Source organism: Pongo pygmaeus, chromosome 8 (genome assembly GCF_028885625.2).
Source record: "Pongo pygmaeus isolate AG05252 chromosome 8, NHGRI_mPonPyg2-v2.0_pri, whole genome shotgun sequence".
In the NCBI taxonomy this organism is placed as follows: Eukaryota; Metazoa; Chordata; class Mammalia; order Primates; family Hominidae; genus Pongo; species Pongo pygmaeus.
The window spans coordinates 20,909,857-20,927,180 of record NC_072381.2 but is presented as its reverse complement, the minus strand read 5'-3'; the positions used below and the strand labels follow the sequence as shown (position 1 = coordinate 20,927,180).

General features: G+C 36.4%; 1 protein-coding gene across 10 annotated transcripts in view; it reads left to right on the top strand.

The window, feature by feature from the left end:
* Nucleotides 1–16,819, top strand: part of NEBL (nebulette) — a 399,766-nt gene extending 382,947 nt beyond the window's left edge. For 8 of the 10 annotated variants that reach the window (XM_063669624.1, XM_063669620.1, XM_063669623.1 and 5 more), the window contains 2 exons: nt 9,488–9,594; nt 10,872–11,472. In XM_063669624.1, the coding sequence (XP_063525694.1) occupies nt 9,488–9,594; nt 10,872–11,048 (284 nt within the window). In that variant the 3' untranslated portion in view covers nt 11,049–11,472. Of the gene's footprint in view, nt 1–9,487; nt 9,595–10,871 lie in introns of all 10 variants that reach the window. The other 2 variants (XM_054503213.1, XM_054503210.1) reach the window with 1 other exon arrangement.
* Nucleotides 16,820–17,324: the final 505 nt, after the last annotated feature.

Genomic DNA, 17,324 nt, shown 5'->3' with positions numbered 1-17,324 from the left:
ATATACCATATGGATTTTGTGCCATGAGAATAATTATTAAAGACTATAATTTGGGGAAGAAATTATTTTCTTTTCCTTCACCGACAATCCTGCTTATATTTGTGGTTTGAATTATAGTTACAACTTGGAGAGTTTATCCTAAGAGAGCTAAAATGAGAAACAAATCTGAGGGAAAAAAATGGAAGTGGCAATTCGAATCTAAATGTAGAAGTAAATGGGCTAGATTATTCTGAAGTAAAATAGCAGAAATTCTAACATCTAAAGCTATCTAGTTGTATTTAAACCATATTATGGTTTAGCTCAGTTCTGTCAGAACATTTGCAGACTAATTTTTTCTAGAGAAAAAGCAGTTGGCTTCAAAATCAAAATGTACTGATTTTCTTGGTTTTTGAGGCTAATTAAGTTTAACTGGTGGAAAATTAAAAATACAACTAATGTTGTGTGTTTTTTCAATATTTAGGAACGGCAGATTCCCCAAAATAATATTTTAGAGAAATTCTTTTTTTTTTTTTCTTTTTTGAGACTGAGTTTCACTCTTGTCGCCTCAGGCTGGAGTGCAATGGTGCAATCTTGGCTCACTGCAACCTCTGCCTCCTGGGTTCAAGTGATTCTCCTCAGCCTCCTGAGAAGCTGGGATAACAGGCACCCACCACTGTGCCCTGCTAATTTTTGTATTTTAGTAGAGGTGTGATTTCACTGTTTTGGCCAGACTGGTCTCGAACTCCTGACCTCAAATGATCCGCCCACCTCAGCCTCCCAAAGTGTTGGGATTGCAGGCGTGAGCCACCACGCCCAGCCTAGAAGTTCTCATTTGAAACAACTAAGTCAAATATATCAATGAAATGCTGCATATGTAGTTTAAAAAGTACAAAGTACGTATGTTTCCTTTTGCAGTTCACAGGCAGTAAAGAATCTTTAATTCATTAATATTTAAGGAATATTATAAACCTGGTTATTTATATTTAGGGAAGAAAATGGTTAAAAATCTTCTGGAATTAATTGTATTTTCAACTAAATCTTTCATATGTTGGTGGCAGCATTGCTTATTCTAATACTGATGGTGGGAGGTCTTTTTCAGGCAGCGTTGTACACAGTGACTTTGAAGATTGTTAGGTGCCATCATTATGCAGCCGTTGTCACTCAGTGGGAATGTGGTTGAAGTCACATTAGGCGACGTGATATTGAACATAGGCTTGAAATTTATCATACAAGATAAGGCGACTAAATATTTGCCCTGGATAAAATATGTTGGTATTGGCAATGGCAAAAAGAAACAAAAATTAAACAGACACACACACACACTGCACACGCACATGCACACACTCTCTGTCTCCCCAGAGACCTGTCAGATGCTAAAATGACTCTTATAATAAATCTAAAAGTCATTGCTTCAGAAATGATGCTACCTTGATTTTGCTTTTCCAAAAGTGGATGAATTGCTGTTTCTATAATTTCTTCCAGAGATGTTTTAGCATACCTCATCAACCACATACACATAAACTTCTGGTTGGTTGTTTACCACACATATACACACAAATTAATGACAAATAGAGTAACCTCTATGAGCCTAACAAGCCTGGCTGGCACATATCCCGTGCATTTAAACTCATTTTTCTTTACCTTTCCCTCTTTCTCAGGAAGGGTTGACTGCCTCCTTTTCAAACTTCAGATCCAGTCTTCTTACTCCTAGAAGCTCCTCTGCTCAACATGCCATAGTGCCCTTACACTTTTCTGAATTCACAGTGGTTATTTTGAAATTAATCTCACACTGTTTTGTCATTTCTTCTGTAATAATTTGGGTTTAGTACAGTCAAGAGTTTGGGTTCTGAAGTCAGATTTTTGGCATTGAATTCTGGCTCCCCCTTATTTCTGATATTTGACCAAATTACTTAATCTGCTAACCTTCAGCTCCTTTGTTGGTGAAAAGAAGATTGTGGTGACAATTACACCAACTAAAGCATGCGACATGCTAAGTGCAGGGCTGGAACATTGTAAGGAAGCAAACCGAACATCCCAAATTGCCCGAGACTAAGGATGTTCCTGAAAAGCAGAACTTTAAGAGCTAAACTAGTAAAATCTTGAGCTAACAGGGTTGTAAGCATCTTACTTATATTATTAAACTTTTATTGTATGCAGATTCTGTATTCCTGGGGAAGTAGAGTCTTATGTTACCTCTTTCCCCCACTAACTTTCACAGGGGTATACACCTGAGTGCTTAAATACTTTTATGTAGGTTGCATTTTCTTATAAAGATTTGCAGGTTGCACAGTATGAATATGCTTAATGTCAAACAACTGTACACTTAATGATTAAAAGGATACATTTATGGTATGTATATTTCACCACAATAAATAGATTTGCAATCTTTAATGATGGCAATAATTGTTTTATCACTATAAATGTATGTATTACTGTAGTATGGTCAGCAGTAAGCAGGATACAGTATATACTATAAACAGGATATATTACAGGAATGGTAATAAAATTTAGCTAAAACTAGAAAATTAAAACAAAGAAAATATGAGAGTCTAGAAGAAGAGAATTGATTATTAGGATCCTAGCATTGGCTTGAGAGAGGATTTTTGATTTTGCAAAGACATTTTAGGCTGTACACTTCCTCCTTCCTCTCAGCTGATGCCCGCCAGGTCCTGCTCTGCTCCGCCCCAAGGAAATGGGGTCCGCTTCCCCTCGCCTCGTGGCACTGGCTTTCCCAGGAATGTTGCACGCTAACCTCCAAATTATTCTACAATGAGCTTTCTCTTGACTTGGATTTCTTCCTGCAGTCCCAGGCTGCTTCCCGAGGCCCAGGTTCAAACATTCGCCTCCACAGATATTGGAAACAAAGCACTGGGGGAAAAGAGGGAATTGGGGAGTAGCATGTTTCAAATAGAGCCGCATATGCGCCTAAATTCCTGTCAAATGGGGGCGAATGAAGCCCGCCATTTCAGTAGGTCTGCATTGTGGCTGTTCATTTGAAAAAACAAGACACCAGCCAGCCACAGTGGCTCACTCCTGTAATCCCAGCATTTTGGGAGGCCAAGGTGGATGGATGGCTTGAGCCCAGGAGTTTGAGACCAGTCTGGGAAACATGGGAAAACCCCATCTCTATGAAAAACACAGAAAAATGAGCTGGGTGTGGTAGCATGCACCTGTAGTCCCAGCGACTCGGGAGGCTGTGGTGGGAGTATTGCTTGAACCTGGGAGATGGCGGCTGCAGTGAGCTGAGACGGCATCACTGCACTCCAGCCTGGGTGGTGACAGAGCCAGATCCTGTGTCAAAAAAAAAAAAAGAAAAAAGAAAAAAGAAAAATAAGACACCATTATGCAATTTCCTTTACCGCCACCCTAGATTCTGATTTATTATAATTGGTGTGGGGGACCTGAACATCATATGCAGTCAGGGTTGAAAACACTGCAAGTAACTGATTCTTCCTCTGTCCTCAGTCCTTAATCTCCTGTCCTTCCTTTCCAGGGTTTGTTGCTCCTGCTGAAACTGAAGATTTAACATATAAAACAGTAATGACTGCTTTTATTTTTAAATGATCCCCAAAGCTTGAGCTTGATTATTTTGTATCACGATGATTAGGCATGTCTTTAAAACTTGGTGGTTTTAACTCAATTATAGAGCACTTCATTTTTATGTTGAAGTCTGTGTATTCTTAGTTTATTATGCAGTAAGCCTGTTTCTTCGGCAGTTCCGTATTCAGAGCTTATAATTAAGAATCTGCAAACTAAAATCTAGAGGCAATCTGGCTTGCTTCTGTATCCTGCAGGGAAGGAAAAGGGGTTTCTGTAGTGCTAAGAATCCTTTCAGATTAAAAAATAGCATCTTGTTTCTAGATTGCATATAAACTTTGTGGACTTAGCTCCCACTTACGGCTTGTGATCAGATGTGAATAGGACTTGAGGCTTTGACATGAAACTCTCAGTGACACGTGTAAGAGCAATTTGAGCAGAAAGGTCCATACCATGGCCCTATGTTATAACCAAGCAGCACAGCCACCTTGCTCATGGACTAGAGAGGAATTTTTTTTTTTTTTTTTTTTTTTTGAGACAGAATTGTTTTGCTCTTGTCACCCAGGCTGGAGTGAAAAGGCATGATCTCAGCTCACTGCAACCTCCTCTTCACAGGTTCAAACAATTCTCCTGCCTCAGCCTCCCAAGTAGCTGGGATTACAGGTACCTGTCACCAAGCCCAGCTAATTTTTTGTAATTTTAGTAGAGTTGGGGTTTCACCATGTTGGCCAGGCTGGTCTCAAACTCCTGAGCTCAAGCAATCTGCCTGCCTCGGCCTCCCAAAGTGTTGGGATTACAGGAGTGAGCCACCGTGCCCGGCCAGGACTAGATAGGATTTAACTATGATCTAGTTCATTATTTAATACTTACTTCAAAACTAGCAGCATAGTCATACTTTCTCTTTTAGCAATTCCTCTCTGATTGTCTAAATAGGGGTTCTTTGTCCTAAAAAGAAAAACAAAACCTCATTAAGTTGACGTACATTAGCTGATAAAACAGTAGTCAAGTGTTAGAAAATATGACAATAATTGCATTGTATCCTAGACTTTTTATTGGGAAATTTCTGAATGGTGATTTTCTCCCTTTTTCTGGATTTTTTCAAAAAGTAAGCCCATAGAAAAAAACCCAAATTATTTTCTTTTTTCACATTACATCTATAGTTAAAGTACTATTTTTTTTTCTTTTTCTTTTTCTTTTTCTTTTTCTTTCTTTCTTTTTTTTTTTCTATTTGGAATTTGGCCATCGACTGTATCTCTATAGTCATTGAGGGGCCTTCAAAACCTTCACCTTTTCTTTGATGACTTGAAACCTTAACTGTGGCTTCACTACACAAATAATTTTTCTGCTGCCTTCCTGTTCAATCTCTCAGCCTCTGTTGTATTTTGTTCTGTAAAGTGGGAATGGTATCTGTTTTAGATAATTGTTGCAGTAATTAAATGACGGCATACAAAGCACCATGCACACCAAGGACACTTAATCATATTCTCTTCTTTCACGCACTCTGCGTACGTCCCCCACAGTGAACTTTTTGAGTACTCTTCAACGTTTCTTCTGGGTACATTTCTTCCTTTCATTTACTGTAATCTTTGTGTATTTACATATATTTCCTCTTTTTTCCAGTTTCAGATTTGGTGAGCCTCTTAAAATGTTCTTATCAGGGTGCAGTGGCTCACGTCCATAATCCCAGTGCTTTGGGAGTCTGAGACAAGAGGGTTGCTTGAGACTGGGAATTTGAGACCAGGTTGGGCAACGTAGCAAGATCCTGTCTGTAGGGAAAAAAAAAAAAATCAGCTGGACATGGTGGCATATGTCCAGCTACTTGGGAGGCTGATCACTTGAGTCCTCAGGAGGATCACTTGAGTCCAGGAGTTTGAGGCTGAAGTGAGCTGTGATCATACCACTACTCTACAGCCTGGGTGACAGAGTGAGACCCCATCTCAAAAAACACAAACAAACAAACAAAACTTTTCTTCCTCCCTTTTCATCTTCTCTTTTATGATCTTCACATGTATTCACTTCTTTATCTTGGTTTTATCTCTTTCCATTTTAATAATAAACATTAAACAGAAAATAGCCTATCTGTGGAAGTACTTTATTGTACAGTAGAAGAGGCATTTTGATATTATAAATATCGTAGAATATTCTAAATAGAGCCTGAAATGCTTAGAGCTTTAGTCAGCTTCTAGATCTTTGGTCAATAAATCTTACCAATGTGAAGTGAAAGTTGAGGCACACTTCTGTGTATTTTCATTGACTTAGTATAACTGAAACTATTATTTGTGGCTTTAATGTTGTTGACATAAAACAACCTGTCAAACTCAAACTCTTTGGTTAGAAAAGCCATTGTCCCCCATTTTTAGCAATGCTAATGGTGTCTGATTACTAGTTTAATAAACAGGGCGCTATGCTTTTACTCTTTGATTAAAAAGCCCTTGTTTGTTGCCAAATTAACCTAACATCTTACTTTTTAAAAATCCTTTGATTCCACATGTTCATGGAAGAAATCTCATACATGGAATAGCTATCTTTCAACCAAATTCTCAGTGAACCCAATGTAAAGCCATGGCTTTAGATTTCGTTTTGCTTGTTTTATTTACCTAAGTTTCCAAAAAAGGCATTCTTGTAGCATAACAATAGAAAAGCAGTGTTTATGCCTCTTCTTAAATTGCCATTTGCTTTTACTAAGTTGATTTCTTTAGGCTTTCAATTATGTTTGTCTTTTTTTTTTTTTTTTTTGAGACAGAGACTCCACTCTGTCGCCCAGGCTGGAGTGCAGTGGCATGATCTTGGTTCATTGCAACCTCTTCCTCCCAGGTTCAAGTGATTCTCCTGCCTCAGCCTCCTGATTAGCTGGAATTACAGGCACACACCACCACGCCCAGCTAAGTTTTTGTATTTTTAGTACAGATGGGGGTTTCACCATGTTGGTGAGGCTGGTCTTGAACTCCTGACCTCCAGTGATCTACCCACCTCAGCCTACCAAAGTGCTGGGATTACAGGTGTGACCCATCAGAATTCAGCCAGACGGCAGATGAGAATAATCAATAAAGGCATGAAGATAAACTGCAAGGGCTAGATAGATGGCTTATATTTACTCCCAAGTTTCTTATTCTAAACTCTCTTCCCTGCTCTCTCCAACATATACACATTTAGGACTCATACATTACTTTCTTTTCTTGCTATATTTGACAGTAGCACAGGTTCCCTTTGAAAGTCAGATATAAGTAAGGAGTAGGCATAAATATACCTTGTGTGTGTGTATATATATATATATACACATATCTATACATATATATACACATATATCTATACATATATACATATGTGTGTGTGCGTGTGTATATATATGTGTGTGTATATATATGTGTGTATATATGTGTGTGTGTGTGTGTATGTGTGTGTGTATATATATATATATAAATATATAAAATTTGAGATAAGGTTGCTCTCTGTCACCCAGGCTGGAGTATAGTGGTGAGATCACATGGCAGCCTTGACCTCCCAGGTACAAGCAATCCTCCCACCTCAGCCTTCCAAGTTGGTGGGATCACAGGCATGCACCACCACACACAGCTGTTTTTTTATTTTTATTTTTTAGTAGAGACAGAGCCTTGCTGTGTTGCTCAGGCTGGTCTCAAACTTCTGGGCTCAAGCAGTCCTCCTGCTTTGGCCTTCCAAAGTGCTGGGATTACAGGTGTGAGCCATCATACCCAGCATACTTATTTTTCAAAACCAAAATGAGAGAACATTGTTAAGCAACATTCTTGAATTGTCAGTACTTAACGGGCACTAAGCTGGGACTGTGATGTAGAAACTAGGTGAACCTAAATGTATTACAGAGTGTGAGATAGCCTATTTTCCCAAATTTTTCAGTGTCCATTCCTGAAAGTTTTTCCTAAACATTTAAAGATGGCTGTGCTTACCTCTACACATCAAAGCTTAAAGTTCATAGTTAAATGGTATAACAATGAATTAGAATTTAATTTTTATAAATTTACAGAGATGTTTATATTTAATCTTTCAAACTTTACAAATAGATTCAAGTAGTAATTAATGAAGCCATGAGTTGTTTAAATGGTTAAAAACCAGAGTAAGACTAACAGTCTGGGGTATGCAGCCTGAATCATTTAATTGGAAATACCCTGAGTAGCCAGTGCCATTTCGTTAATTGGGTAGAAGGCCAGGTGCCCAGGACCCTCGGTGCTCCAGGATAGCAATTGTTTTTGTCACCCGTTTTCTTCCTGGCATGCCTTGAACATAGTGGACAGTAATAATTATTGTTACCATTTGTGAAGGCTTACTATGTGCCAGGAAATGCAGTGTGCTCTGTGCACACATTAACTGATAAATATTTGCTGAGAGCAGAGACAGTGAATGAATCAATGGTCAAGGCTTCCAGATTCTAATACATAGAAAAGCCTCCCTGCTCAGCTAATTAATTGGACCTGGAGATCTATGGGAATTTCATTCTTTTTTCTTCGTGAGTGGATTTTGACAATATCCTTAACATCTGTTGACATCAAATATTTAAATTTTGTTGATGATGTTAAAAAGTGTTCTTTTCTGAAGTATTTGATATTTAATAATGTTTTAATGACTTTGCAATATACTGTAATTCAAGTGGAGATCTTGGCAGTTTCTCTTTGGTCCCCTATCTGGACATTAAGCATAATTTGTAATAACTTTATAAGATAAATTCACTCAAGAACTATTTTAAAAAACTCCCCTTTCAATCTAATATAATTATCATCTGGAGAACATATTGAATGATTTGTAATTTTCTGATGATTAAACTTCTTTAAGGTATTGATGATCTCACTTATTAGAGTGAATTTTCTACTTATAAAATTTTAATTATTCATAACACTCAGAATTAAATCTTTTTTATTATAAAAACTGTTCTGAATAAATCAACCCATTATAATTACTTTATATACGCCACCTGATTAAACAAAAATGGCAAACTATTATATATTTTATAGCACATATGACTATAAGTTTTACTAATGTAGCATATAAATTATTCAAAAGACAATGAAGGGCATGCTACGAAAATACCCTCATTTATAGCTCATGTTTCTGGTCACAGATAACTTAAACACATTCACAGAGAAACACACAAGCATATGTCTGCTGATACTGTGGGATTTTAAAATCTAGCTTCTGTGTTGGCTTCTCTAGAATTCCGAGTTCTTCAAAACAGGAACTATGCCTTTTCAGTGTCATAATTAGTGGTTTGGAGAGCACATACTAAATGAATACTATTTTGATACTTTTTTAATATAGAAGAATAATGTTTATGAAATTCTTTAAGGATTTGGTTTCTCAGGCTTTTGTAACATATTTAGCTGACTTATTTAGCCTTGATAAGTCAGCTGAATATCACTTCTTCATAAAATAAAGACTTCATATATTCTAAGTAAATGTTTCTTTAAAGGGTATGGACTTTTTGTTAACTACTGAACAAACGTTTTGCTAAACATACGTTATGTTTGCCATCTTTGTAAAAGTAACATTCAGCTGTATGTCTTGAAATATTGACAGTATCTGTTATATGAGAAATACCCTGTGAAAACATTTATACTCTGTCATTAAATTCCTTTAAAATTCTTATTTTTCTTTTGGAAAATGCCTAAAAGGATCACATGGTCGAATAAAAACATGATTTCATTAAGGGGGTATGAAAAATTTTTGTTTATGTTTTTAACATAGCATCTACAATAGAGCAACAAGAATATTTAAAGTATATTTAACTGCATGCTAAGCTGAGTTTCTTTATGTGTCCCTAATTACTAAGATTTCTACTAATCTAGAGATCACTTATAACAATGCAACTTAAATTTTACAACACTGAAAAGGCATTTTGTTTCAGAAGCTTCTAGCAGAGCATAACATCACTCTGAGGGCTTGGTATGGGTATTTCGAGGCTAGCTTTAAGGAATCTTTGTGTGTGTGTATGTTTAACATGCAGCACCTGTTCTTCCCGGAGCCTATCAGCAAAGCCATTCCCAAGGCTATGGCTACATGCACCAGACCAGTGTGTCATCCATGAGATCAATGCAGCATTCACCAAATCTAGTAAGTGTCCATTTGATACGTTCCTCCTTATCTGGTCTTCCCATTTCCCCTCAAGCATGTAAATACATGTGGAATAGAGTTGAATTGAATATTGGGTATTTTCATTTAAAGATAAATGATGATGTGTTGCCATTTATACAACTCTTTTGAAGGAAGCAAAAAACTTACAGAGGTAAACTGTTGAGAAAGGAAGGCATTAATAAGCATTATATAAAACAATAAAACATACAAAGAATCTACCACTACAGTATCCTAGTTGTTACTTCATGATTGGTACTAGCTGATTATGATCTTTACTCAGGCCTTAGGAGCACGGGTATTTGATGGTTGTATTTACAAGTTCATCTTAATCAAAATGAACACAAAAGCCTAAATTATGTGGCCAAAATATATCTTCAAATCCCCCATTGGAAATCTTGAAGAACTGGTTCATATATTCAGTGTAAAACTTGGAAGAAGTGTTCAACATTTGCTAGTTATACTTGGCTTCTCATGCAGAAATTTCTTCTATAAGCCTTCAACATAGTCTCTTGGTCTTTGCCTCAACACCTAGAAAACTCTTCTACACTGTCCGGTAACTTGAATCGTTCTAAAATTCTTTGGGTCCCAGCCATGTCCTCAGTCTGTGAATGTACTTGATTTTGAGATTGTCTGATGTTGATGTTAGCTAAATGCTTAGCCTTAAACAAAACAAATATAGGAAAACTCATTATAATCATAATATAATAAGTACAATTGAGTATGTACCTTAGCATTCAGGACACTTACATGCTAAATTTCTCTCACAGTGATACAGAAACCTATATAGTGAGTATATTATGGGTTTTTTCTTTCATTTGTTTTACATAGTTTTAAGAGGAAATGAACATTTTTAGCATCAACTTAAGAAAAGTACATTGCCAGGAGAGATTTGGACTTCTCTGACATATGACGAGTTTTGTTCTCTGAAGAATATGAAATCATGTATTATCTAAGGTTTCTGGGGTTATATGAAGTTGGGGGGAACTTGGCTTTATTATTTCAAAGCCTACTTTTTGATGGGCTAGCTGTCGTATTTAGTGACTTTTCTATCCCTCTTCCACAAATATTAAGCTATTTGCTAGACTAGTAAACTTGAGATCAGCACAATGAGATGCTAGGTTTACAGATTTCCAGAGATACATGTGTTTGAAAACATTCCTAATAGTTACTTTATGTGTGGGTCGGTGTGTTGTGATTGGAATTTGTGGCTGTAGCTATTTTGGTATTCATTGTATAATCCCTTCTTCCTTTCTCAGAGGACCTACCGAGCCATGTACGATTACAGTGCCCAGGATGAAGACGAGGTCTCCTTTAGAGACGGCGACTACATTGTCAACGTGCAGCCCATTGATGATGGCTGGATGTACGGCACAGTGCAGAGAACAGGGAGAACAGGAATGCTCCCAGCGAATTACATTGAGTTTGTTAATTAATTATTTCTCCCTGCCCTTTGAGCTTTATTCTAATGTATCCCAAACCTAATCTTTTTAAAAGATAGAAGATACTTTTAAGACAACTTGGCCATTATTTTACAATGATGTATCCTTCCTTTGACAATTAGACACACAGGTACCAGAAAGAAGGAATGACCTCTGGGCTGAAAACAGCAGCATTTTCAGTAATTACTACAAACAAAAATCATTGTGTCTGGACACCTGGTGCTGCTAATTGTGTTCATGGTTTCCTTTGATTGGCTATTGAACCCTTCTGGGAAATGTATTTTTGTAGACTTTAATAGAGATGTTGATTGTTCCATAAATGTAGCGTGTATATGAAACTTCTTAGCTGTCACTTTGGAATCACCCCAAGCCAATTCTCTTAACTCAGTAATGCAGCCAATAATTTAAAACCCGTTTTGCTTTTGAGTCATGAGGCAATTTCCAATATTAGTGAAAATTGCCCAATATAATAAGTGTAAACAGTGGCAGAAGGACAGTCTGGTTAAAATTATATTGACTGGTGGCCTTAGGGATCTAGAAACTTCTACTAAACAGAGAAATTTCCTTGTTCCCTAGGCTGACTGGGATCTATTTATTTCTCATTTGTACCAAGGCATCTTCTACTCTCCATTTATATTCTATGGACCCAAGTCTATGCTCAGTTCCACAGAATGTCAGGACCAAATAACTTCACAGCTACTCTGCAAAGGGCAAATTATAATGTCATTGATATAATTTCCCTAGTAGCGTTTACCCTGTTGCATGTCATGTAGATTCAAGCTTCTGTAACATAGGCAGCTGCACTGCGCGTTCCTATTATTGAAGCAAAAAGGGTGACTGATACCTAAAAGCCCTTTCTTCCTCTAGTCGCCAGCTCATCAGAAAAACATACTTTGAAAAGATGCTTGAGATTTTCCTGCTGCATTGCACTCTAGTTTTGAAGGATTTACACCTTAGGAAATAACATGTATACTCTAGTAAATAAGCGATTTAGGTGTTCCATTGAACAGCTTTGATTAACTTAATGCCACCATTGATTTCAAAGTGAAGAAAATGTAACAGAAGCCAGTGAAGCAATGGAAGCTGGAGTGTGACTGGAAAAATACTCAGCAAACAAAGTTATCAATTCCATACAGAGATGATCTGGTATCTTCTCTTGGAAAATGGTATTCAAATTCTGGAATGGAAATCTAGCCACCAAAACTGGTTAATCAAAAGATGTCCTTTTCCATTTTTTGGCTTTTATTTTCTAAATCATCTTTAAGGAAATGAAACAGGAATGTCATCAGAGATTTTTCAGTACAGGCCCAAGAGCCTGTTCTCTAAGAAAGAAATTGTTGCCATGTTTTGATTTTCAAATAAGTGACTTTGCAGGCTTTTGCTAGCCCTTGCTGGTGGGTCTTGAAATTTCATCCAGAGCCTGCAGTGAAGGTCACCAAGCCACTGGCACCCATCAGCAACCCTGTGTTTTTCTGATTGTGCCCTTTACTGTGACCTGCAACAGGGCAGCATTCATTTAGGGTCTGACTTCACAGTTATGATAAAACTGAAAAGCAAAATTGCAAAAAAGTACTAAAATGTATGGGTCTTGGGGATATCTGCCTTATACATGATATTCAAGGAAATTAACAAAACATCCTGTAAAACATCTTTTAAGGAAACGTTTACTAGTCCAAAGGCCAAAGCTTAATTTATTTACACTTTAGAAAAGTTAGCACATGCTTTTGAAAATCTGTGATTTCATTTTATTAGGCTAAAAGAGTAAATAAGCTTTATTATACTGAAGCTGCATCTATATGTCACTGACATAAAGTTGAAAAAATAAATGCAGGCAAATAACTAGAGACTTCTTTTAAGGGGGTTTGGCTGGTTTTCTCTCACTGAAATGGCCAGTCGTGATTAAAGTGATAAAACCCCGTATCTGTTTTGGTATATTGTGCACAAACCTACAAAAATAAACTGAACTTGCAATATTTTTGCAAAAAAATCTGTCATTAAAACTGAGGGTAAAATAACTGCTCAATTTTATTTTACTAAGTATATATTTACATTTCACCCAGGCAGGCCATTTTCTTTTGTGATTGTAAGAAAGGGTAGTTGTTGATTAAATTTTCACACTAAATGTAGGACAGGTACAATTTTGGATAAATAGCACATTTATAGGAACCGCAATGAAAACTGACTTGAAATAATGCTTGTAATCAGGAAAGTAATTTCATCCACCAGTTTCAAAACCAGATTGACTGAGCATAAAAGTCAATACATATTTGAGGAATAAGTCTCCTAAAATTTTAAGCTTCACGTAATAATGTTTGCATAGCAAAATATTTCTGCTTCAAGCCTTTAGGAATTAAGATCTGATCAGAATTTACCTAGAGGGTAGTTGTTTTACAATGAAGACTAAAACTGAACAAGATGTTGCATGCTCTTGAGGCCATAATTTGTTAGTGTTGGCAGTTGTTAATAAAGCTTGTCAGGATGTTAAGCATCTCAGGAGAAATATTGGAAAAATATATGTATAAAACCAAAGTGCTATTTTTAAAAGCATCATTTAAAAAAAATTACATGCCTGAACAACTTTTCCACTTTCCACATGCTTCCCTCCCACCTTCAATTTGGCAACAAGTATCTCGTGCATGAAGCTGACAGCTAAAGAAGATTTTAAAAATTGAGTTAAAGATGACTGTGTAAATGTCCAAGCAGAGAGAGCATGCACCTGCCTTTCTAAAGTTTGATGTGTTCTCAAGCCTGACAGAAGCACAAGGAACAGTTTGATACACTTTTAAAAGGTTCTGAAAACAAAGCTGTATAGGGATCCCCTTTCTCTTGAGCAAAGTATAGCAACAGAATATATTGCTTTTGTTGTAAGCTTTTGTAGTACATGTTTTTACTAATAATTCTTGTTCTCTAGAAAGCTTTCTATTTCTAACCTATGGCAAAATGAATCCTTCATGTCTTCTTGTTATTGTTTACACACTTGCAGTGTAGCCCAGTTTGAAATGTTTATCTGGTTATCAACTGTCCATGGAGGAGGCTCTTGAGGGTCCCAGGTCTCCTCGACCTCCATACACCACACAGGCATTTGTAAGCACAGTTTCCACAAGCACCTTGTAGGAATATGGATAAGATTAGACCAGCCCCTCTCTGTCCACTGGGTTTATTTGTTGAAGAAGATGCAGATCTGGTTTTTCCAATGTGCCACAGTCTTTCCTTATCCTCTCCGTGCTGAGCTTGACAACACTCTGGGAATGAGGAACAATACTTTTTCTAAAAAGATAGTGGAAGTTCAAGGGATGTACCTCTTTTTCAGGTTCATCCATCTCCAGTGGAATGTTTTCAATAAAAGATGAAGAAAATGTGTATGATCTTTAATAACACATCCCTATAGAAAGTGGATAAAAGATATACCAAAACTATAATACAGATATATACAAATATAGGTGCCTTTTTGATTACTCTTGTTTGTCTAGTATGGTCTTGGAAAGAAAACCAAGCAAGCAAGTTGCTGCCTATTCTATAGTAATATTTTATTATACATGATTGATATTTTTGTGGTAGGGAAGTGGGATGCTCCTCAGATATTAAAGGTGTTAGCTGATTGTATTTTATCCCTAAAGATTTAGAACTTTAGAAAATGCCGACTTCTTCCATCTATTTCTGAAAGGTTCTTTGTGGATTTATGTAGAGATGAGCTATATAAACATTAACCTTAGATTTGGGATTTAAAATGCCTGTTGTAAGATAGAATAATTATGAGGCTGGATTCACTACGCAAGATGAACTTCACTTCGTAAATTAATTATACCTTAGCGATTTGCTTCTGATAATCTAAAAGTAGCTAGATTGTGGTTGTTTTGGGTAAGGTGATATGGAGGTGGGAGAGCTTTTAGTTAAGTAAGAAGCTATGTAAACTAACAAGGATGCTAAAATAAAAGTCTCTGAAGTATTCCATGCCTTTTGGACCCTTTCCTCGCAACTAACTGTCAACTATTGATCAAAAAAGTCAAGGCATTGTATGTTGCTTCTGTGGTTATTATTCCATGATGCTTAGACTACTTGAACCCATAAACTTGGAAGAATCTTTGAGCAAATTTTCTCAGTTGTCTGTATGACTTCAGTATATTCCTGGGAATGCCATAGGATTTTTTGTGTTTGATACATGGTATCCAGTTTGCATAGTATCACTTCTTTGTAATCCAGTTGCTGTTAAGAATGATGTACTTTAAAGGAAAAGAGAAAACTGCATCACAGTCCCATTCTCCAGTGTCCATGTAATGAATTACTGAGCATTTAGGAAGCAGCACCAAGTGTATTACAGGCATGATGTGAAACTTGATATTTGACCTGTGATCAAAATTAAACCATTGTGCAGTTTGGCTTCTATTTGCTTCAAAATATGTAGAATTGTGGTTGATGATTAATTTGCGAGACTAACTTTGAGAGTGTAACAGTTTTGAAGAAAACATTGAATGTTTTCCAAATGAAGGGGCTTCACGGAATGTTACAATGTTACTAATATAATTTGGCTTTTGTTATGCAAATTGTTAACACCAGCTATTAAAATATATTTTAGTAGAAATGCTTTAATTCATATTCTTTTCCTCTACACTGTGAATCTTTAAGCCTTGGTGGACTAGAGCAACATCGTGCTGCCCAAAGGACTAACCTATGCAAACTAGTTCACATTTTAGTGGATGTCGCAGTTAATGTGTAATAAGACATTATTTCCCCTGCATAATGTACAACAGCATTGAAATGACACATTAAGCCTAGCATCACATTGTATAGTACAGTCACTCACAAACCCTTCAAGGCTACCCTAATCATTAACATTAATATTTGTTTAAAAGCAAATCACTGATTTATCTATTGAAACTACTTGAATGATGGCAAACCAGGAATGACAGATGGCTGTGTCAGCAATGGCTTTAACGTGTTCCCTGCAAGTGGTCTCCTATGATAGAACTGCGTTCTCAAATGCACTCTCTTCAGGGTCTTAATATTCTGTGTTTTCTCTCTGTATTTGTAAAACATTATAACACATTAATTTCCTATCTCTACACATTTGGTTTGCTTAAATAAATGCAGGATATAAAAAAAATGGTTCACTTCTTGGCTCTCACCGTGGTTTCTTGGAGCATGGGTTGTTAGATGCAAGCAATGCACCCTAATAATACCCCAGGTCTGAGGTTTAACATGACAACTCACATCAAATCACATCAGAGGTGTGTGCTGCCTTCAGTGCATTTACACTGGTGAATCAGTCAAGATATTTTCCTCCCCCAAATAAACTTAGTTGTAAGTGATAACAATATTATGCTTTTCCAAGCTCAGTATCTTTCTGATTTTATATCAAAGCACTGCAACAATGCGTCATTGTAGTTAACTTATTTCAAGAATAAATTCCTCATATGTCCTCAACAGTACAGTTCTAATTTTCTTATATTCATAAGATGAAAGAAATGGCTTGGAGCATAGAATAGAAAGTGCACAAATTGGGTACATAAAATGGGAAGAAACTCTGATTTCTCATCTAAGAAAGGCTCATTTATCACAGAACACAATTGCTTTTCTCCCCCCCCACGCTTCCCATAATTGAAAAAGTGAGTCCCTATTTTTCATTCGCATATAAATCTATGCGATTTGGATGCTAGTCTTATTGTATTATTTTGTAAAACTTTCTCTTTGGCTCATAATCCTTCCTAATTGTAAATTGATAAACTTTGCGGATGACATCTGCTCATAGAATAAACACTTCTTCCAAATATTGGATTTTCTGTTTTTTATATTCCATAAGTATGAAATGAATATTTTAGTAGTATTGTGAATCAAGCACACTGTATTTGAAATCACAAGACAGCACAGTTATTTATTTGAAGAATTCACTACATTTTTTTCCCTCTGAGATTTTTTATTTTTTCCATTCGATTATAAATTTACTCTTTGGAACCCAGGCCACAGAGGAAATGAATACCTTAGATTTTTTTTTTTTCTGACAAAAAATAATTTAGCTTTTAAATAGGCTGTGCTTATAATTTTATTATCTTAAACATTTTTGAGGTTTTACAGGTAACTATGACATGCACACCAAACAACTTTTCTACCAAAATAAGTTTCTACAAAAATACTCATATAATAAACTAAAAAGTAGGTAAAAGGGAAATTTTTGTTTTTTTCTTTGTATATTCTGCTTTGATATGGTTTGGCTGTGTTCCCACCCAAAATCTCGTCTTGAATTGTAATCCCTGTAATCTCCATAATCCACACGTG